General features: G+C 36.4%; 1 protein-coding gene across 2 annotated transcripts; it reads left to right on the top strand.

Annotated features, from left to right (window-relative positions):
- Positions 1 to 5,556: 5,556 nt before the first annotated feature.
- On the top strand, positions 5,557 to 22,777 carry LOC129274386 (sulfotransferase 1C2-like). Of its 2 annotated transcripts, none has more exons than XM_064108606.1 (8): positions 5,557 to 5,713; positions 9,226 to 9,402; positions 10,364 to 10,491; positions 11,287 to 11,403; positions 14,845 to 14,971; positions 16,152 to 16,246; positions 18,467 to 18,665; positions 21,151 to 22,777. In XM_064108606.1, exons 1-8 carry the CDS (start codon positions 5,560 to 5,562, stop codon positions 21,255 to 21,257), a joined length of 1,104 nt encoding a protein of 367 aa, XP_063964676.1. In that variant the 5' UTR covers positions 5,557 to 5,559; the 3' UTR covers positions 21,258 to 22,777. The 2 variants fall into 2 exon arrangements, with proteins under 2 accessions (XP_063964676.1, XP_063964677.1); XM_064108607.1 differs by having other exon boundaries at positions 5,593 to 5,848.
- The last annotated feature ends 320 nt before the right edge of the window (positions 22,778 to 23,097 follow it).

Here is a 23,097-nt window from a genome sequence, read left to right as displayed (position 1 = left end):
TCATTAAACTGCATGACTGTTATTATTAATGTCAAATATTTAACGCAATCTATGTGAGATTCCTTATTGCATTTTATATGCAGAAAATTCTGTATGTATGCTTATGCTGCAAATATACGAAATGAAGATTTTCCAGTCCATCGCAGCTGAACATTTTATTGTATTCGATATCATGTACGTTTAGTAATATGTCACCATTGATAATGCAAAGTTTATGTTAAGATCAACTTTATTTCGCCCAATTATCGATGATACATCAGTAATATGTTCTGTCCGAAATTGTTTCAGGTTTACAGCACGTAGTAACTCCACTTCTAACGTTGGTCATATTATTATTATTATTATTTGTTTGGCGTCACCTGTGCCTGGGAGGCGAAAAGCGATCTGAATCACTATGACCCGCAGGTCTCTCCTCCCGATATAACTGATTGGGGGGAGTGCAGGTGGACCACTACACCGGGGTTTCCCCCTACTCTTATACGAATAGTGCATTGGGTTCTTAACGTGCAAAGGTGGTGATTCTCCTCTACACGGGGCCTCCATTTAACGTCCTATCCGAGGAACGGAGTGTTTTCCATTGTAACATAGCCTGCATCTATGAAACATGGGAGAGACGTTTACACACAACGCACTGGCTTCAGTCATACGCCCAGGGTGGACTCGAACCCACGATCTTTGGTTCGACGGGCAGACGCGCTACCGACTGAGCCAACAACGCTCTCATATTGATCATAAACATGATTTCTGTCAGAAATTGTTTCAGGTATAGAGCACATAATAACCAAACTTCTTACCTCGGTCATATTCCCGAGTTGCATTTTATACTCTGCGAGGTGTGTTGTGTTTACTTAGGTTATAATAATAATGATACATGTAATAATATTCCGCATCTATATAGCGCTTAACACACGTCGCGACGTCTCTAAGCGTTTTACAGATTACCCCGGTCATCGGATCCTTGCATGTCCGCATACAATGGGTGATTGTATGGTTCAGTGGTGGCCTTTTGGTGCTGGTGTAAGGTCAAGTTTTACACGATTATAGCACCAAAGTTTTCAAGTTCTGCCATGTTGTAGATGTTTAATTGTGAAGTAAGGTGATGAAATATTACATTCGATAAAGATTGTTTCTACAGTGCGTATAAAAAAAGTTTACACTTAGAAAAAATCCTGTAAAATTATACATTTGTAATATCATGAAGATTTTTCCACATTTTAACATTGGTACAGATCCATTTAAGCAAATGACGATATAACTGTCAAAAAATATTTCCGTTTGAGTGAGCACCACTTACTTTTGAAAAGTTCGTGAAAAATGATTTGCGCAGAACTTTGAAATAAAGTAGACCTTAATCATTAAGAACACGTTGAATTTTGCTAGTAAAATTGATCTGAAGATATCTTTTACCTTTTTAACTGGTTTCCTTGCCCAAAACACTTCGAAGTGTGCATTGTGCCCCACCCCACTCCCCCACACACCAAAGCCATCGTGACGATATTTGCTGTGATTGCTGTGATTTACATGAAATGGCTTAGGCTTGATTTTTGATTTTGTTAATCATTGTCAAGCTTGGAAAAGGTGCGAAGAAACAAGTATTAAATAAAAAATGAAATGTAAACCCATTTTAAATGATAAAAACTTAGTAAAAAATGCTGGAGATGTCTGATATAAACTTTTGTTCAGATTTAGATATATCCTCAGATCCAGCTGGCACAAATAGGGTAAAGGTTGTGCTTACTAAGTGTTGAAATTTTAATTTGGGTGGCAAAATTATTACAAAATGCTTGAATGTATCTGTTTTATTATAATTGACTAAGAGTACAAGGGAAATGTATGAGAAATAAATCGCAGGGTATATTTTATTTCACACTTTCTCCTTGACACAGCGTAAAAACTAGCGTTTCTGCGCAAACAGATTTATGCGAGCTTTACAAAAATGGCCAGTGCTCACTCAAGTGTAACATTCTGTCAAAACTTTTACTTTCATTGGATAGATGAAACCAAAACCTAAGATTATATGTGAAAAAATTACCCACATGTTGTATACTTTTTAATTCCCAGGGCTTTTTCAAAGTGAAAACTTTTTTTTTGATACGCACTGTATAGCCAAACATAGTATTGTTGCTGTCTACATACGACACTCAGCGTGAACTCGTGCATTTTATGGTGGGGGTTCTGTGCACAAAATAATATAGGTGATATTTTGGGGGTTATCTACGCTGAGTACGAGGTTCAAATATTGATATTCAAATATTTACTTTTCTTCTTATTTCGCAAGGTTACTTGGTTTTCATTTATTCTTTCAATGTACAGAAGGGAACAGCTTAACAATATATATATATATATTTACTGTCTCCATTGAACATTTACTTATTGATATATCATGTGAATCATATCGTATAAGATGATATCTCACGGTATATTGGGAGCGAGGTTTCGATGGAGGTGCCGTGGCCGAGTGGTCTAAGGCGTCCCACTAGACACATATGTCCGTATTCGATCCCTGGTCAAGGCACCTATGCCCTTCAAAAAGGCATTTAATCGACCTTTTTATTCTACATTCACATAAATGGAAATGCTATGTATTCTTAATAAGTTTGTGTGCATTTTTTGTAATACTGATATCCCTTCATCAGATTTCTACCATTTTATACGGCTCTTTGTACTAATATATTTTTTTGTGTAACTAACAGTTAACCAGATGAAGTGTCATTGTAAATATTAGTCTTTGTAATTAATGCTTCCGATTCGTTCAGACGAGGGTTCCTATACATTTTGAGTGAATTTTTCTTATACGTGGATTAACATTCCAAAGATATTTATCGTTTGGAACAGACTTACTCCGCCCATTCTCTAGCTAATGAAGGGCCTTTTCACACGTGAATCTTGAATCATCATTGTAATGATTATGATGATTGCTATTGTAAGCTTTACTGTGATTAGCGTTCGTAATTCTAATCATGTTCTAGTTTGGTTTCACACGTGCTAAATATTCGTCATAAGCCTTATTTTTCAATGGAATCATCATTCAAATTACGATTTTGTTTTACCGTGTGAAAGGGCGGTTAAGTGGCCACAATTTGCGTTTATACCTGACCACAAATAATTATATGATCTTGACCATATCATTTTTTAAAATCAATTTTAATCAATTTTTGTACCGTGTGAAGGGGCGGGAAGATACTCCTATCCTTTTCAGGAGTATCTTAGGGCCTTTTCACACGTGAATCTTGAATCATCATTGTAATGATGATTGCTATTGTAATCGTGACTGTGATTAGCGTCCGTGATTCTAATCATGTTCTAGTTTGGTTTCACACGTGCTAAATATTCATCATGAGCCTTATTTTTCACTGGAATTATTCAAATTGGGATTTTTTAACGTATGAAAGGGCGGTTGGTCATTTCGGTTGAAGGAATGTCGGGGTAACTCTGTCAAGATTGGCAATACTCCGACTGTTCCCCCGACTGGGCTTCCTCTGACCAAAAAAAATATATCTTTGGAAATTTGATCCATGAAATCATATTTTTTTTTACTCCAATTAGGAGCCCAGGCCTGAACAAGGCTAATGTTTTATAATGGAGGATGTTATACATAATGCGGTTTTTATCATGATTCCGTTAAAATAAGATATTACTTGACACCGATAAGAACGATTGCAACGCTCAGAAATGTATAAAGTTAATATTTGGGATATGTCTAATTGAGTAGTCGAAATTTACGATTAAGAATATCGCAGGTACATATTTTTAGTTAGATCATATCATGCGAGATTATATGCCTGAACTGAGAACGAATAAATGCCATAACAGAGACAGATATGAACCAAATATTGATATCCCAACATTGTAGTTTCCCATAAACATATTAACTCTTTCTTTGTCTTTTCATTGGTTATTTAAATGCGTTAAATGTGAATGCGTGATTAAAACATACTTCTGCCGCCCCTATTTAATTTAGCGAAGAATAAATAGACCGCGAGAAGTCTAAAATAAAAATTATCAAAATAATTACCATTGTAACATTTATTTGTCATGCATGATAGCCATAAACTTCAGTCCGCAACAAATGGCTGTTCTTCCCCGGCCAATCACCGTTAGCCCATTGTCTGCTTCTTTGTTGTTTTTCAACAATCTATCGAAGAGGTAGAAATAGGTAGAAATCGAGTATGTTTTCATGCAACCTTTTCTCGACCATGCGTCATCCATATTTTACATATAAGGTCTTATATAAAAGAGGAAAGTATGGATATTCAAGTTATAAACTTTGTCTTCAAAATAGATAGCAGTATCAGCAAAACTCTCTTTCTATATATATCAAGGAGTCAAGTATTTTTTTTTATAAGCTCGCCCAAGACCACCCTTCATATATATATATATATATATATATATATATATATATATGGCCTTGGGCGAGCTTATGGGCGTGGTATATCCCTGCAGAGTTTATTACAAGACATGACTTGACTACTTGCTTGCCTGTGGTGTACCAACCTCAAACTCAGGGTTTATTTGCATGAATAATTTCTTTAACAATAAATATTCAATTGAGGTAATTTGTATACAAAAAGAAATACATGAATATAAAAGGATTTCAAATGAATATAAATGAGCTTCTATGAATAAACATTACTTTTACTAAAGGCTAAACCATTCAGAGTAAATCAACTGAACCATGGAATGAACATGAAGAAAAGGACATTGCAAATAGTATTGTTAAAGGAATGCAAAGCAGGAGATGAAAGAATGGAAATGAAGATGAATAAAGGGGTGAATATAGAAGTGGTGAGATCAAAGAAAATGTAACATCAAAGGAGTCATTCAATACTTTGTGTTCTAAATACACTCCTACACACACACACACACACACACACACACACATATAAATAAATATATATATATATATATATATATATATTCATGGGCTTGTCCTACAAACTAAATCGTAAGTTCACTGAAAAGTAAAAAAGAAATTCAGTGGACCACCTTACTATTAATATCCTTCCTAAATAACGTAAAAGGTACGGGAACTAACAATAACTGTCTTCACCATTTCGGCAAAGCAAGAGGGACCTTTGAATTATATAGCCACTACAATGTGTACCATGTACTGTTCAAATATTTACATGCTTACCTGCAAACATTGGTGAATATAATTTACGAGTAACGATGTTGAATACAGGTCTAGCCTTGGAACAGAACTTTTCCCTTTATAATTGCACGATGCACATGACTGACATCTTATTTTCGGCCAATTCCAATGATAAATGCGCCCTGTCCCACATTTAGGCCAATCGCCTCATTACCATCATGACCATAGGCCCATCTAGAGCTATCGCCCATTTACATAGCAGATAATACACTTGTTTGAATAGCTGCATGATAAATAATTTATCTATATTGATATATCTGATATAGCTTGTAAAAAAAATCAAGTTCATTTTCCTACAAAATTCCCACCAAATCGATTACCTTTCTGTGCCTGTTTTTATAAAAGCTAAATTTTACTTTGCGATAATGAAAACTAGAATGAAAACTAAATGACCCTTGAACAAGACTATGAAGTTTCAATGTCTAGTAAATGATCTGATCATTCGACTGTATATCTTTGGGTATGTTAGGAGGTATTATACATTTGACATCTTCAACATAATAGGTGCATTATCCACACGTCAACTAGGTTTTGATTCTTTTGATCAACGGGATAAATCAGGTAAATCGTTTTAGTATTCACGTCAATGATATTTACGGTACACTACTGCACTAGTACTGTCCTATTCTTCCCACTTCGTCGTCTTCGTACGTTGATTTTCCTCCTCTTTCACAAAATCATCCGACTACGTTAAAGGTAAATGCTAGTTTTGGTAACGATATCAAAATGAGTTCGTACAGAATCCAATGAAATGACCACCAAAGTGTCTGTTTGTATAAATAAAACGCATGTGCCAAAGGATTCTGGAAGAAATTGTGTAATTGCTGAGAAATCAGCAAATAAGCACAGGATTCGGGTAGAGCGTCGGGCGCGACGCTCAAAGCAATAATTATACAAAGTCCCACGTGCGCTTATCTGTGTTGGGGAAGTTCAGTCTGAACATTTTTCAGCGTAGATTTCAAGATTTCACAAAGTTCAGTTTATGTAACTGTACCAGATCTAGATCCTCGATGATATACTGACAATTAAGCCTGGTTTTACAGACTTTCTCATGAAATCAGTGTTTACTGCAACTACTGGAATTCCTCCATCTTCATCATCTTCTTTCTACTTCCTTTTCTCTTCTGTCTACGGTGTGTTGGCTCAGTTGGTAGAGCGTCCGTCTCACAACTGGGAGGTCGGGGGTTCAAATCCTGGCCGCGTCAGACCAAACGACGTTAAAAGATGGGAGTTGCTACTACCCTGTTCATACTGTTAGGCGTTCAACAACTAAAGGGATATAGCCTCGTCGATCTCAGCTGGCGCTGCACAGCGGCTGCTGGGCCCACGATCAATTGGGCAAAGCAAATTTTCGGAGTATTTCATTTCATGTCTATTTCGAACAATAAAATACGGATGGATGGATTTTTATCAGAGGCCGAGATTTCATAATTGTTTTAGTATTCGTGTTCAAAAACTAAAAAAAAAAAAGCGATTTTAAAACTTGTTTTATATGGTCAGTTCCCTCTATCCACTTTCTGCTCAGTCCATGCACTTTCGAATCGTTATCATCGAAGTAGTAATAGCATCAACAGCAGTGTAGAAACAGAAGCAGGAACAGTAATAACAATATAAGAAGTAGTGTGAGTGGTATAGTTGTTGTAGTAGTAGTAGTAGTAGTAGTAGAGTAGAAGTACATGTTCACAGAGGTTACTGGTTATGTAGCTTTATTCTAATTTTGCTGCCTGTTGTGTTAAATCATCTACATCGTTCCCCGCAAACCGAAATTCTCACAATACTTGTAATCATCAGATCATGTATGTTATATTCTTGAAAGTACATTGTAAAAAATGTGATTGGAAAATTCACTTATTTACATTGAATAATTTGGGTCTTTAATGAAGAGAGGCCGTCGATTTGTGTTTTGCAAAGGACCTTTATATCTAATACCTGCAGATATATGAAAAAGGCGTAATATCCAAACGATGAGAAAAAAAATGTGTATTCTCACTGTGGGGGGGGGGGGGGTACATGGCTTTTTTTTGCTTAGAATATCAAAATTGCAGGTTAGAATACTGGAATCTCAAAAAATTTCAACTCACACATCGCGCTCGCATTATTTTAGTTTGTGATGTTTGTATCATCAAGAGTCAAACAGTCATAAACAGGGTGGTGTTTCATAAAGGTGTTCGTAAAGTTCGCATGACTGGAACCTGTTCTTAGGCGCTAAATCAGTTACATAGGGATATAGCATTTAGCACAAGAAATGGTCACCAGTCTTGCGTAAAGTCATTCGTAACTTACGAACAGCTTTATGAAACGGGCCCCAGGTCCCTTTTCACTCGGATTATTGTTAAGTTCTCGCATCTTGATCATTATTTAAAAAAATGCTCAGAATGTTCAATTTTCAGATCTGAATACATGAAGTTTCCAAAAATTTGAGCTTGCGCACATTGTTTATTTATTTTATGAGGTACCTTACCTTGTTTGTGAGAATAAAGTTATAAGATGTATGTAAAACGTCCGTCTTTAGTTTATAGCTTCTGATTGGGGAAGTATGGATTGAAATATTTCTGCGGCCCCTATTAGCGAGAACTGGATCCATCCCTATAAGAGTTATGGGACTGAACGTAGTAACGGAAATGAAAATGAACTAGAAAGATTAATTTTGATTACTTCAGAAACTTCTAATAAAAATCATAGTTACGTGCCTGCATCGTCAGGATAGTGGATGGTTATCCCTGTTAATAATGTTACCCCTGGGCCCCGTCTTACAAAGAGTTGCGATTGATCCGATCAACCAAAACTATGGAGGCCAGCAGCGTCAACTTCTAAAATGCAAATTTGTTAAAGATATTTTCCAGATATGATGTAAATTCATGCATTTATCGTTCTCTCGAAGATTTGGTGTGATTCTTATGGTTTATTAAGGAGATTGTGCAAATTTCTTGTAGAAAAATTATGGTATGGATGGATTTCCATTCGGATGAGACTGATCAAATCAATCGTAACTCTTTGTATAAAGACGGGACCCTGCATTTAGGGTATAAGGTTGTGTGGTTTAGTGGTTGATACTCCCGTCTTTCCATCTGAGGGGCGTTGGTTCGATTCCCAGCCAAGGCTCGTTTTCTGTCTGCAAGAAATATACCCACATTGTGCTGCACTCAACCCAGGTGAGGTAAATAGGTACTGACAGGAAGTAATTTCTCTAAAAGCTGTTAGTACTGTAATCGGTATAGACTAGGCTAGCCGGAGTAATCATGGTATTAGTAGCGCTTTGAGCACTTAACATCAAGGTGGATACGTGCGCTATATAAACCCTATATTATTACTAAAGTTTAATCAAGAAACGGATCAACGCTAAAAATGACTAGGTAAAGAATGTCTTGCAGTTATCAAGATTTTTAAAATCCTATTAACCATGTTCACAATGCAAATATTGAACATTGATGGACTTTGAAACCTTCGGTGGAAAACGAAATTAAGGAAATATCAAATATAAACTGCTTAGGTTAAACAAACAAACTACGTACGTACAATGTTTTATTAAGGATTGATTGGTTTACATTTTCCCATCTAGATTTCGATTCTAGAGTAATCTGATTGATACGCCCATGCGAATGAGGTAACGAAATCTCGTGCATATCCCAAAAGTATACCAAAAGATAACTTGAAACTTTTTTTAAAGACAGAGTTATCTATCTATAGTGAATGGATACATTAATTGCGAACTTACCTGATTTAGGCGTGCGAATAATATATCTGTAGCCCGTTTCATAAAGGACTTGCAACTGTTGTAACTTTGCCATTGTGGTAACTACCATGGTAACAGGGCTCAGCAGCCAATCAAAATCAAGGTTCCCATGGCAGTTGCCATAACGGCAAAGTTACAAGTCCATTTACGGGACTCTGACCATTTTCTTTGGAATGATATCGACATTTTGTGATCGAAGACCTCGTTTCTGATTATCTCTTCCATGCACATGATATTAGCATTACGAGATCCAAGATCTTGTAGTCTGATCTGAGTATCATCTGATTTTTCAGCTCCCTCAAACCACGTAAACCGTTTATTACATGTTCATAAATTACAGGCAGCATCAGTATGAGTTCAGGATTCTCAACTAAAGTTCCCGATTGCGTGGTCCAGAGATGCTACGAGTACGAAGGCGTCATCATACCCAACATGATGCCCAAGGATGTGATAGAACGCGTCAGGAAGTTTGAGTGTCGACCCGATGATCTCTTCATAGTAACCTATCCAAAGTCAGGTATGTTGTTGTCGACAAGTTCAGAGTGGTGCCAGCTGGCACTGCGCCCTATAACGTGTCCCAGGTCAAGAAACAAGGGAAAAGAAGAGGAAAGGAAAGAAAAGGGAAGAATAAAGGGTGAAATACATTATTTTCGGAATATGCCAATCAATACATGAATGAATGAATCTTTATTTCGTTTCCATTCCGATATTAAACAACATCAACAGTAAGTCATAGCGATACAAGTAAATAGCAAAGAACAAAAGTAAATAATTACAGAATAATATACAAAATACATGCAGTACTTTTTATGGAACATTAGTATTACCCATCAAAGCCTTTGTTTTAATAAGCGTCAACATGGTCAATTTTGGCGCTAAAATGTCAGTGAACCCCACCAGAAAATGCACTCATTCATGTTGAGTGTTGAATGTAGACAACATTACAATGTCCGAGTCCAGAAAAAAACAAACTTCATTTAATGTAATATTTTATCACCTGACTTCAAAAACAAAAATCTAAAAGATGGCAGAGCCTGAACACTTTTGAATATGTTCATTTTCTGGTGGGGTTCACTAACCTCTTAGAAGGGGATGAAATGGATGAGGATAGAGAATGATAAGCTGAGCTTGAATCAAAATTAATTCACAAGAGCCATCCTCCCTTTTTCAAAACGTTAGTGAGGCAGAAATATGTCCCTGTCGGGGGATCGAACCCGGGCCCCAGCAAGTATACCATATATTTTAAGTTTACATGTGGGCATTGATAAAAATCAGAATTCAAATGAAATTTGATTATCAATTTGAGATTTCTAAAATATTAACAAGATCAATATAGAAGGAAAGACGTATAATGAAATCAACATGAACCAATTAATGCGTGTGAAACGTAGAACTAAAATTAAATTATATTGATTTGTTTTTGATGATTTTTTTTAAGAGACCATAAGCTCGCGTATATTTGTATATTGTCCGGTCAGGTACAACTTGGATGGAGCACCTTTGTATGCTAATTAAACATGACGGTGATGCCAGCCAGTTAGGGGGCGTCCATCTTGTGTTGAAGGTTCCATTTCTTGAGATATTACAGGACCGTAATCACAATGCCGTAAGTATATTCAATTCAATTCATTTTTTTTCATTTCCATTCAAAATATAATACAAATTAATATAAAAAAATACAAATCAAGTATAATTTTACAGACGAGCATTCTTACTTCGTAAAACAACAAAAAAGTATAATGTTGAGCATAAATGGAAATGAGGGGGGTCCACTATAAAGCAAAGATTGTAAAGTGTGAATCCCCTTGGAAATGAAGAAAATATAGTCGACTTATTCATATATGCGTATATATACATATATGTAGTGTAGTAGTGTATAAAAACATAAATATGATATCAAATGTCTAGCTTTGAAATTGTGAATTTATTTTCAGGTAAAATTAAAGGATGCGTCATTAATTTCATGTTATGTTAAGTTGGAAGCTGAATCTTATATTCGTGGATATATTTTGCCATTAATAATAATAATAATAATAATAATAATAAGTAATAATAATATCAATATTAATGATAATAATAGTAATAATAATAGTACTAATAATGATTATGATAATAATACCTGGGTTTATAAAGCGCCTTTTGCCTGAGGATACAAAGCGCTGCTATTATCACCCCGGCTTTATCTCGAGCTACCATCACCAGCGCTTAGTGCATGCAAGGAATTAATCATGCCGGGTACCCGTTCTCCTCACCTTGGTCGAGTTCGGCACAGTGTGGATACATTTCTTGCTGAAGGAAAACACGACATGACTTTTAATAATAAAGACAATGAGTATGAAGTCATTATTGTAAGTATTCTGACAAGTTTTCGTTTTTAACAACATATTTTATGACATTTCAGACGTCACCAGCATTTGTTGATTTGGCCGAGAAGATGTCGTCTCCAAGGATGCTCAAATCTCACTGTCATCCACCCTTCTTACCCCTGGATATCCGAACCGATGATCCGAAAGCAAAGGTAATTCTTGTAGCCCTTCAATTGGCCAGGTCGCTCCGGCAAAAACCGACTCCCGATCGATCCATTCTATCACATTATTCCCAATGACAAGCCATCGCTATCGGTTTTACTGACACGACTCGATTTATTTCCAGTTCGTCCAATGACAATTCGTGCGATTGCCTTACTCGTCTACCATCATTTAGTCTACAATCAGTTCGTCTTATATCCACATGGTCTAATTACCAATGCGTCCACTCACTATTTCGTCTAATAACCAGTTGGTCCAATAGCCATTTAGTCCATTTACCATTTGGTCTAATTGGACTTAGTGTTAATTGTGCAAAATGAATGAAAAAGAAATGGATAATAGACCAACTGGTAATGAGACGAAATGGTCATGGACGAAATAGTGATTAGACGAAGTGATGATTGGACCCAATGATTATTGGACCAAATGGTTGTTAGACGAAATGTTGATGGACGTAATGGCATTAGTGGGGGGGGGGGGTGGGGGGTGAGGGGGCAAGGTGACCCATTTTCACATGCACACGATAAGGATTCCGTTGGGATTAAAGTATATTTCAGGTGGAATTTTCTTTGAAGAAAAAAAGGTAAATATTCGTGCCAAATGTATTATATTATTTGTTATTATATTTTCAAACATCCTTTCATAGAAACATGTCAATGTCAAATCTTTGATTTATCTTATATTTTCCATCATGATATGTCACCACTGAACAAAAAGTGTAATCTAAAATGTTGGTGCTAATTGATTGAAAAACAATGGCTTGGTCTGGCCGCTTCCTGGCTTGATCTGCATCAGTGTTGGTTAGGAACACGCACAGCCTCGATGTTGTTGAGATCATCAAGCCCAGGTTAATGCTCTATCCTGTGTCAAGACTAGTAACTGCAAGGTAGGATCTGCATTATGGAATATGGCGAAACGAATGCAGCCTCCATTCAAGGCATGACTGGTCACAGGGAGTATATACCTAGCCTTCATGTCAATTTTGGTTGGGTTGGGCCTCCTCCTGGTTTTCTCCTATCGGAGGGATATATGGTCTTGTGATTAGCTCCCAACTTCCGAAGGTCTTGTTGTTTCTTGACAGCCACAAAGTATATGTAGACCGTAGTGCCACTTTTGACACAGCACAGTAAGTAGCACAAATATGAAATGTTTTTGCCAAGTTTTTATTTTTAATTTGTCTAAAATATGAGGATTTAGGGGAAAAAATTACACATAAATATTTTTCAGCTCCTGATGACAAAGCAATGTAATAAAGGGGCATGACATACTCATTTGTTTGACATCCAATTCGTCATGATAGCACAAATATTTTATAAGATACAGTAAATGTTATGATGTTATGAAGTGTTAACTATTCTTTGAATTTCCTGGTTGTATGTAAACTTCTGGCCTCAACTGTATATATTCACATTTGATCACAATTCCGATTTCTTCCAGAAGACGCGAAATATTGAAAATGAGATCAGTGGATCCTTTTTTTAACTCCGTGATGGTATTTATATGCACCCACACACGCCTATTCGAGTAATTTCATTTCATATTTCAAGAAAATTAACATTGCGACGTTTATTTTCGTCTGCCCCTTGCCGCATCCCAAACTGAACCCTCTCAAAATTTTGGAATTGGAAGGTTAGAAATTATCCCCATGAAATAATTCTAAAAGTTTTCCTATATAATCCAGCCAATATCATTGTCACAGTGGATTTAGAATTGCATTTACTTGTGCGTATCTTAAAATGATACAGATCAAGAGAGAGGTAAAATAGATAATGTAAGAACATGCTTTTTGTGCCATTGGTGGTGAATTGTGGTGAATGACTAAATGAGACTAATTGTTGGGATTAGTGTGAAAATTGAAGATTAACTTTCTAGTGTGAAAGGGTTCTTGTATTAAGTTTATCTTGTGCGTGAGGTAGTTGAAATATATGTTAATCAGTGCTGGAGAAAGAGGTTTAATTTTTTAGTGTGAAAGGGTCTAGTCTATATAGTCTTTAATGCAAGTTAATTGAGCTGCATGCCTTATTTTATTCAGCCCAGGATAGGTTTTTGTGTTTAGGAATTTTCAGGTGCAAATATGCAAATTAATTTTGGACATGTTCCTTGTACTGAACATGTAGAAAGGTACACTTTGGGCAGACACACCCAGCCAGTTAGAGAAGGAGGACATGCCAAGCCTGGGCATGGATCCTCAGGAGATTTTGTTCCTTTAATTTCTTCAATAATTTCTGGTTTAGTCTTCTAATTCTCCAAGTTTGAGAACAGGAGAAGAACCTGTTTTGACAGGGTATTTCATCGATTTTGTATACACGTAGTTATTTCAGCACCACCGGTGAGTTGACTTATGAGCTTTTGTATGTTTTGAAAGTAACAGAAATTATAATGTATGTGAAAGAAACAATACTGACTTGTGATACTTTATTATAGTGAATGGATGATTCTTTATGGCCTACTTATAAAGTATTTGAGTAAACTCTATAATATAATTGTTTGAACTTTATCCTTATTGTTGATTGAACTTTTAGAAAACTAATTTATGTTAGCATTTCAAGACGGATTGTATATTTATAGGGAGTCATTGGACTTTAAATGGAATATGGAAGGATGTCATAGATTCTGAATTATTTAGTAATTATTTAGTAAGATGCTTTAGTGCATGCTTTAATTATGAATAACTATTCATAGAATCTGAACCATATAGTAGAGAGTGTTTTCTGGCCGTTGTTTAATTTTAGATGGCACGTAGTCTGGGACAGAATGCACCCCCTTCCCATCCTTAACTCCGACGTACATGACTTAGACACCGATGGAGTGCTGTTTAGCAAGATCTGCGACAGCGGACTTTGGAACTTTGTCGTTAAAGCATTGATTCTTCGGAGTATGAACTATTCAGCAAAGAATGAACAGAATGGCGATGTATGGAACTGGAACAATGAGCGTGATTGAATTCTAAGAACAGTTGCATATATATGCGCATATTTTCCAGCGATTATCGCAGAGAGAGTGCATTTTATTTAGCGAAGAAATGGTTCTGAATGAGAGAGTGGATAGTAGAGTGAATACCGATGTAGGAGGCTAATAGATATTAAGTAAATGAGTTGGTATAGGTTTAAGATTTTGAGAGGTTACGATCAGGTCAGTACAGGATCTGCTTTGTACATGGTAGCCCTATAGGCAGGTACGGTTGTGAAACGTGGAAATATTATTTGAGAAATATTGTTACTTGGACAGAGATAGGAGGTATTATCCTTTAGAAATAAAGAATCTGAGTTAAAGGCATGGCTGATGTAAATATTGTTTTTATTTAGTTGTTCCCATGTGACAACCATAAAAAACCCAAAATATCTCCAAGGATTTAAGGTTTTGAAGTTTTGCATTAATTTCCTCATAAGAATGAAACAAAGGTGAATCCTGTATACTAACCTAAATTTCAGGTTATTTACGTGGCTCGAAACCCAAAGGATACGGCTGTCTCCTACTTCCATTTCTGCCATTATACGCCGGTTCTTCCAAAATATGAATCTTGGGATGTTTTCTTTGAGGAGTTTCTCGCTAATAGGGGTAAGTTTTTTTACGGGGATGTCGTTCCTGGGTGTTCTCACAGGTGTCTTAACTCGCTGACGTCGAAGTAAATTGCCAACTCGTCCACTCACCACATGATCTACTTTCATTCAGTCTAATGCCATTCCGTCCATCAATATTTCGTCTAACAACCATTCGGTCCAATAACCAGTTGGTCAAATCATCACTTCGTCTAATCACCGTTTCGTCTATGACCATTTCGTCTCATAACCAGTTGGTCTAATATCCATTTCATTTTCATTTCCTTTACGTGGTTCCTTAATCCCATTGACATCACGAACTACTAGCGAGGGGACGTGGTTCCTTAATCCCAATCAATTTGTTTTCTTACTGAATGCTTGACATCACGAACTACTAGTGAGGGAACGTGGTTCTTTCATCTTATTAAATTTGTTTTCTTATTGAATGCTTCACGTCATGAACTACTAGTGAGGGTGATTACGTACTAGTTTTGGTTCTTCTTTAGCCTGTTGGGAGGGCGAAAGGACGACGCCCATATAAACTGCTGTACAATTCGAAATCTGATTGGGGGGGGGGGACGTCCCCCTTCCGACTCTATTAACATCACCCATAAGACTTGCTATACATCTCATAATTTCTTGATATTAAGAATCATGTAAATGATATCAAGAAATATGATTTAATGTTAAGACGGCTTGCAACGCGTAATCTTATTGATCAATACCCTCTATGGTCAATTCACAGTAGTGCAGGTCCTCTTTGCGTGCACGCAACTGTGCTCTTAAGTGCGACTCCAAGTCATACTGCATGAGCACTGAAAGGCAGCTCGAGCTAAAGCCGGGGTAATGATACTAATAACAACGCGTCTCGGAATAGAATATTTCTAGATAGATAGCGCAATATAAATGCCTATTATTATTATCATTATTATACTTAAATCTTTGTGAAACACCCCCAAGTGTAACAGGCCTCCAAGCTTTGAATTTATGAAGAACGTTGTATTCACAAATGGAAAATATTCTTAATCATTATTATAAGATTACGAATATTTCCATTTGTGATAATTACAAACAGGGTAGGGTTATAGGAAAAATCATCTTGGGGGACAAAAAGTGAAAATATATATGTATATTTGTTGTTTAATCGTTACGGGCTGGAGAAAATTATTGAAATCTATGTTCTTCTTTTCTCATTTAAGCTCCTCAGGGATCTTGGTTTGAAAACGTGTTACCATGGTGGAAGAGAAGAAATCATCCTAATGTTCTCTTTCTCAAGTACGAAGATATGAAGAAGGTAGGAATTAGCTGTATCTAATATAAAAAGCGACAAAATTCGAGAAAAGGTAATTTAAAAAATTGAGCTAATTTTATGCAGCTGCCGTAGATTCTAAAAATTTCTACGGCGAGTAGCAATTGTCCGGTTGCCGCATAATTTCAACGTTCACTGACTTTAGCAGTTACAGGTCGCCATATGGCGTATTTTTTTATGTATGGAGACAGAAAATCTGCGGCTGACCATGGCCTTCGAATGATGACGTACGGTCGCCGTAGGTTTTTTTTTAATAATACGGCAGACGCAAGGTGGCCGCCAGGCGCCCTCACAGTGGCAGCAGGGGGACAGTATACAGTGAGTATACAATGAGTGGCTTGGCACACTCATCATGATATTGTACAATAAACATTTCATTTTAAAAAGTTTCCAAAGTGTCGCATCATGATTCCCAAGCAGAGAACACCAAAGCAGAAGGGAGATTAAGGGAAGAAGAACACCATTCGACTCAAGGGCAGCGGCACGACCACCGTAAGCTCGACGTACGGCCGCCGTAGACCGTTCTCTGCCATGACTAGTACAATTTCTACAACGAGCGTAGAAATTAAAAAAAATATTAGAACTCCACCCTATAATTCTATGGCCACCCCTACGGTCTGTGATGCTGCAGTCTTATTTCCCTTAGGCGGCCGTACGGTGAGTCGAAAACCGTGATTTTGCAGTTTTATTTAAACTCCCTATATGTAGCTGGTACTCCATTTTGCGAAAACGACTGTTTTCAACTCGCCGTACGCCCCCCCCCCCGTAGGGGAAATATGACTGACCATTAAAAATAGGCATCCGCCATTAGTCGAGCATGCGGCAGCCGCAGATATTACTCGAATTTAGGTATCAACGGCCGCCGAATAGAAAATATGACTTAGGTGTTATGCTGCAGTCACATTTTCCCTACGGCGGCCTACGGCGAGTCGAAAACAGCCGTTTTATTCAGTTTTTTTCAAACCATCTATATGTAGCTGATAACAAAGAAATGTTACAACGGCTGTTTTCGACTTACCGTACGGCCGCCGTCAGGGAAATGTGACTGCACCATAACTCTGACGAGGTTTTCCAGGTACGCCACTGATATATTGACGTCATCTGGCCGTCATCTTTCTAGAGGCGGAAGGCATTGCCAAACCATTATGATCATACTCGAAGTGTTGATTTCTCAGATCGTACTGAAGTGGGTGACTCAGATGTGAAAAGGATCGTTCCCCATTCAGCTGATATCCGAAATGTGTGATTTTTAAGGAGAGGTTTCGATTTGCAAAAAAAAATGCATATAGGTGTAACCATAGTACTTAAAGTGCTTTGTTGCGCATAAAGTGTGTCTACCATAAACCATTTGAAAGTGAACAGTGGTGTGCTGTACCTGTCCTGTTGGATCTAAAGTCAGTTTTTGATTCAGTAAGATCACAATATTCTGTTGGAAAGATTGAGCTCCGTTTTTGTCTGTCTCTGGCACAGCGTAGCAATGGTTTGGTCGTACCTTACCGGTAATTCAGCATATTCAGTGCCTGAATGAAAATCGGATGAGTAGCCCAATGGATAAGTGGCGTCGTGGCCCAGTTGATTAGTCTCCGGACATTAAAACAGAGGTTCGTGGGTTCAAATCACAGCCATGGCGTAATTTCCTTCAGCAAGGAATTCATCCACAGTGTGCTGCACTCGGCCCAGGTGCGGTAAATGGGTACAGGCAGGAAATAATTCCTCAAAAAGCTGTGTGCACCTGAATCGGTAGCCTAGTATAGCTTAGCCAGGTAATAATAATAGCAGGGCCCGCTGGGAGAACAGTTTTCGGAACTGAAGTGGCCACCCTGGGTAAATATACCGTTATTATTATTATTTATTATTATTATGAACACCCATTGGAATAACTCAAGGGTCCGTTATTGGACCCCTGAGGTATTTGGCAATATCATCACGAATCACAATATCCAGTACGCTTGGGGTCATGGACTCATAGAATTTTCACCACTAAGAAGAAAAGTACGAAAAAGAACAAAATGGAAACGTATGGAGTATGGTTCTAATCTCGGAATATTATGTCAAAATCTATTAGCAAGGAAAATCTATTAATTAAATTTCTTTTTGAAAAAAAAGGAAATTTTACGGTCGCTCGCTTTTTTTTTAAATGACTTTATTAATTGATTAACTAACGTCAGATCAGATCATTGAAACATTATTTCAAACGTATTTTAGGATCTTACAGGAGCCGTACGACAGATAGCCGAATTCATGGGGAAGACTCTCTCTGATGACGTCATAGATACAATCGCAGAAGCTTCGACGTTTAAAGCAATGAAGAACAATCCTTCATCAAATCCTGATACTCTGATAATGAAGGATTTAGAGCAGGCTGGAATAGAGAAACCAAAAGACAAATCATTCATGAGGAAAGGTAAAAACTACAAGGGCGGCACGATTGTACTTTGGTGAGGTGGGGCATGACGACGTAACGGTGACAGCGTTCTTTTAATTGAATGATAGGGGTACTGTATTGCTAAAACGCTCATATCTATATTTGGCAATACTTCACACCAACAAGTCAAGTTAACATATAACTGTAACTAAAAATATTTAAATATAATCTTTAACTATTGATAAATTTGAAAAATATATATTCTTAACAATGTCACTTCAGTGCCCAATGAACTCTGCACCTGCCATGTTCCTATTTTCATTTTCGGTTTAATTTGCTCTCCCCCTCCCTCTGTCATTTGCCTCCCTTTTCCCCTCTTATTATAATTTTATGATTACTATTTTTAATTCATCATTATTACTATTGTTTTCATTGTAATTATTATCTAAATTGCTTTCTATTTCTTGTCGCTGTCACATTGTGTTTGATGTGAACTTGACTTATTAGTCTACTCAGGCTGTTTGACCACCCAAGAATTAAACTATAAGATAGGATTGTACATTTCAATCAAAATGAATTTATTATATATATCAATATTGCCATTATCGAGGCTCACAAGCTGTCAAAATATAAAGATCAATAAACCAGTATCAACAATGTTTTGGAACAATCAGTCTCAATTCAAATTAGTATAATCTAAACAAACTAAGTATTGTGACCTGCAATTCCTATTCAAGGAAAGAGCATACACTGTGTTTATGAAAACAATTTATATAGTATACGTATACCGACTATGGGGAAAGTTCAGTTTCTTAAGTCTTCACTCATCACCGTTGTCAGACGTCAAATGTATCAATGTCCAAATTGATCATGCGACGCTGAAGAAATGGATGAGCAGTGCCGAACGGAAGACGATATGGGGATGAACTCGCGAATGTGATGAACTTGCCAAACCAGAAGAAGAAACCGGATAACCAAGAACTCGGGACTTTCCCGTGGAGAACGTAGCAATCGTAGAACTATGTAAGACGTCAAAGAGGCCGTGAACGTCACAAGACGTAGGACGTACACTGTAAAAAGAACCCCTGATTTTACAAAAGAAAAAAAACAAGATTTTGCAGAAAGCAATAACAGAATCATTCTGTAAATTCATAAAACAGGATTTTTTCTACAATTTAACAGAACAGGTTTGTATAAAAGGGGGAAAATTGTGTTTTATTTAAGGACATTTGTAAGGTTCCATACACCAAATACCAATTTCCTGTAATTTTACATGATATAATGTAAGATTACGCAATCTGGTAAGATGATAGGTGTTCTCGAGGCTCTTCTGCAGGAACTTCTTTTATTTTAAGGATAGATTTTCTAACAGTGTAGATAAACTATGCCAAACGAGGAGAACCATGGCGATACATGGAAACGTGGAGACATGTAAAACGTCAAGAAACGTGGATAAAGCATCGAGAAAACGGCCGTCTCGAAGAGAATACGCAAGGATTAACAGCCTACAGTTCATATCATTTCTGTTATTCAAATGGTTTATAATAAAGTAAATGCTGAGTACATTCAAGCAGGTCACTGAACTTTCTATACTTGCTTTCGAGTACATAATAGCAGTGTCCTAACTCTGAACAAGTGAAACATTTATTCTAATAAAGTTTTATATAAAAATCTCCACTCTCCTTAGTTAATAAGTGTTTAAACAGAAGCTTCAACATTTGTAATAAATATACTAATTGTCTTGATAAATGACAAAATAGCTTTCAAGTTTCAAATATTGGATAGTTAAGTCACTTCCTAAATTATCATTTCATGACGTGTTTAAGACATAAATGTATAATGGATTTCTTAATAAAGTGTATATATATATATATAATATCCAATATCTTACATGAATGTCTTATATCTAAGTCTTCAAATAGGATAATTATCCTTTATCATGTTCAATGGTAATACAAATTAACATCACAGTTTCTAATTATCATCAAAGCTTTTCATAATAATATGGTAAAATAAAACATCAACTTACAGTCTGGACCTTGAATTCCAACCAGTGTACCAACCACTGCTGTCTTACATGCCACTCCAAATATCAAAGGCGTGGCACCAAAGTGCTGGCTTTCCCAGCCAAAGAGCTGCTGAAAGATGCTACTGCACCCTATGCTTGCTTATCTGCAGTCTGCTGAACATTTTCTTGCATTGCCCTATGCAGTGCACACGCACAATAGCTATCAAACACAGTGAGGGGTTGCCTACTCTAGCAGTTAGGTTTGGTCTATTCATAAACAAATTGAGGAGTTACTCAACCAAATAGGCTCTTCCACTGGCTTTTAAAGGGGAGTTTGAATAAGCTTCTGATAGTCTCTTATTCGTTTTATTTTGGTATTATGTAGAATACTTATTTTAAGCTCGTTTTCCTTTTGTCTCTTGTATAAAGGTTAGTTAATTAGTATTGAAACTAAGTTTAGGGACTTGCCTTTGTTAGCTTAATCTTTTTTTTTCTTTCCTTTTATTTTTTCACCAGGTGTGGTAGGAGACTGGAGGAATTATTTCACTAATGATCAAAATAAACGATTTGACGAAGTATATGAGAAGGAAATGGCGGGATCTGGACTTGAATTCGAATTTTAGGATTGCTCTTAGGAAAACATTTCAATCAGTTCCATATTCAACATCGATGATAGAGCATATTGAAATAATATTATTGTGATTTTTTATTGAATAAAAATAGCTGCATGTTGATAGGCATTATGTATTTTCCATAACAGTATTTTAAGATTTTCCCCTTTGAAATTACACACATTATACATGTTATATATATATAATGTATGTATGTATATATATATATTGCGAAAGAAATGAATATAGAAAACAATGGTAGGCATAGCTCGATTATTTCTTTCACAACATATTTGAATAAAAATAGTTCCGAAAGCTTATGTACATGTATAATGTCTCACATGTTATGATAATATCATGTGTATATTATATACCGGTATATATCGGTTTTGTGAATTTGATTTCTAATATAACAGCTGTAGGTCAGCATAAGATTTCTTTCATTTTTTTTTCATTTTGCCGTCCTGCGAACACCATAAATGTTTGCATTCTTTCAAATGAGAAATGTACTCTGTGAACTTTGAATATCGAGATAATAATGCATGAAGACAGTAATATCGGATTACAAAAAGTAGCTTGACAGTGTGTAATTTTAGTCGTGTAGAAAGATTTTGTATATTTATATTTTTTAAAATATTTTTTTTAATGTTAAGATTCATGGCCTTCTGTATATTAATTGCTTTATGAGACATGTTCAACATTCAATAGGTATGTACACAATTTAAAAATGCTCCGCTACCAATGTCAATAGATCAATATGGTTCGGCTTACGGCTTTGCGCTCGCATTATTCATTTAATGAGATAGCCATTAAACATGTTAAAATGTCAACTTAGCAGGTGAATATATTAAGAGATTTTAGCTCACGCTTCACGCTTGCTTTATTTCTTTTACGAAATATGCAACAGGACAATGTTACAAGTTTACTATGACAAAATATGCCTAAAAAGTGCACCCTTCTTGGGTCAAAAGCTCAAATCTAGTGAGATTCGTATCATGTTCATGAATTTCAAGTCATTCCGTATCACTTTTAAATTCCTGCGTTTCAATACCTACAAAAAAGTACACAAAAAGTTGGTTATGTCGTCTAAAAAAGCCATGGGATATTCAATCACTGGATGTTTTTTTGAGGAACTCAGCTGTCCCACTCTTGTTAAACTGTTCTGGAAGACAGCATGCTGTCTAATTATGCATTAACAAAGAATCTGTGAAATTGTGTACGATCGATTTATTTTCATTGTTGAATACTCAATACAAAAAACTCAAATAATGAAAAGATGATGTTGCGCTTACCTTAATGAAAAATACCTGAATTTTAAAAGAAATCCAGGTAGTCAAGTTTGGAATAAGATCCCACCCCCTGTAATCAAACAGGCTGGGAGCCAAGCTGTTTCCGAGAGAGCTGTAAGACGTTTTCTCATTTGATTTCTAAGCTTCACACATTAGATATATAATCATACAATGCAATCGCGTTTTGTTTTTTTTACTTTAAAATTATATTACTTTTTGTACTATAATATATATAGAATTATATTTTTCGTGATTTATGTCATTCTAAATTTTATGTACATGGGTTATGGATGTGTATGAGTGCGCGTGTGTGTAAAGGCGACCGCACACCTTACGATTGGTCTGCGACCCGACTTCAGAATAAAATATAGTAAAATTTGATGCTAATATTGAGACTTGGAATATCTTACTGTGTAATGTTCTAAATCATCGTACGATTACCTATGTTCCAATCTGTGACTATGCTATCATCCTTCTTAGACATGTTAGAATAAAAGCGAATTTAATATCTAGTCGTAATGACGTCATAGCAGTCGTACGATTGGCTACGATTTGAAACTAAT

This window comes from Lytechinus pictus, chromosome 13 (assembly GCF_037042905.1).
Source record: "Lytechinus pictus isolate F3 Inbred chromosome 13, Lp3.0, whole genome shotgun sequence".
Lineage (NCBI taxonomy): Eukaryota > Metazoa > Echinodermata > Echinoidea > Temnopleuroida > Toxopneustidae > Lytechinus > Lytechinus pictus.
Note: the sequence above shows the minus strand (reverse complement) of the source record. Positions and strands in the feature narration are given on the sequence as shown.

Coding starts and splice junctions, on each gene's coding strand:
- LOC129274386 (XM_064108606.1), top strand. CDS start 5,560: ATGAAGTTTCAATGTCTAGTAAATGATCTGATCATTCGACTGTATATC. Junction 14,972..16,151: donor GGAGTTTCTCGCTAATAGGG/GTAAGTTTTTTT, acceptor TTCTCATTTAAG/CTCCTCAGGGATCTTGGTTT. Junction 18,666..21,150: donor CAAATCATTCATGAGGAAAG/GTAAAAACTACA, acceptor TTTTTTCACCAG/GTGTGGTAGGAGACTGGAGG.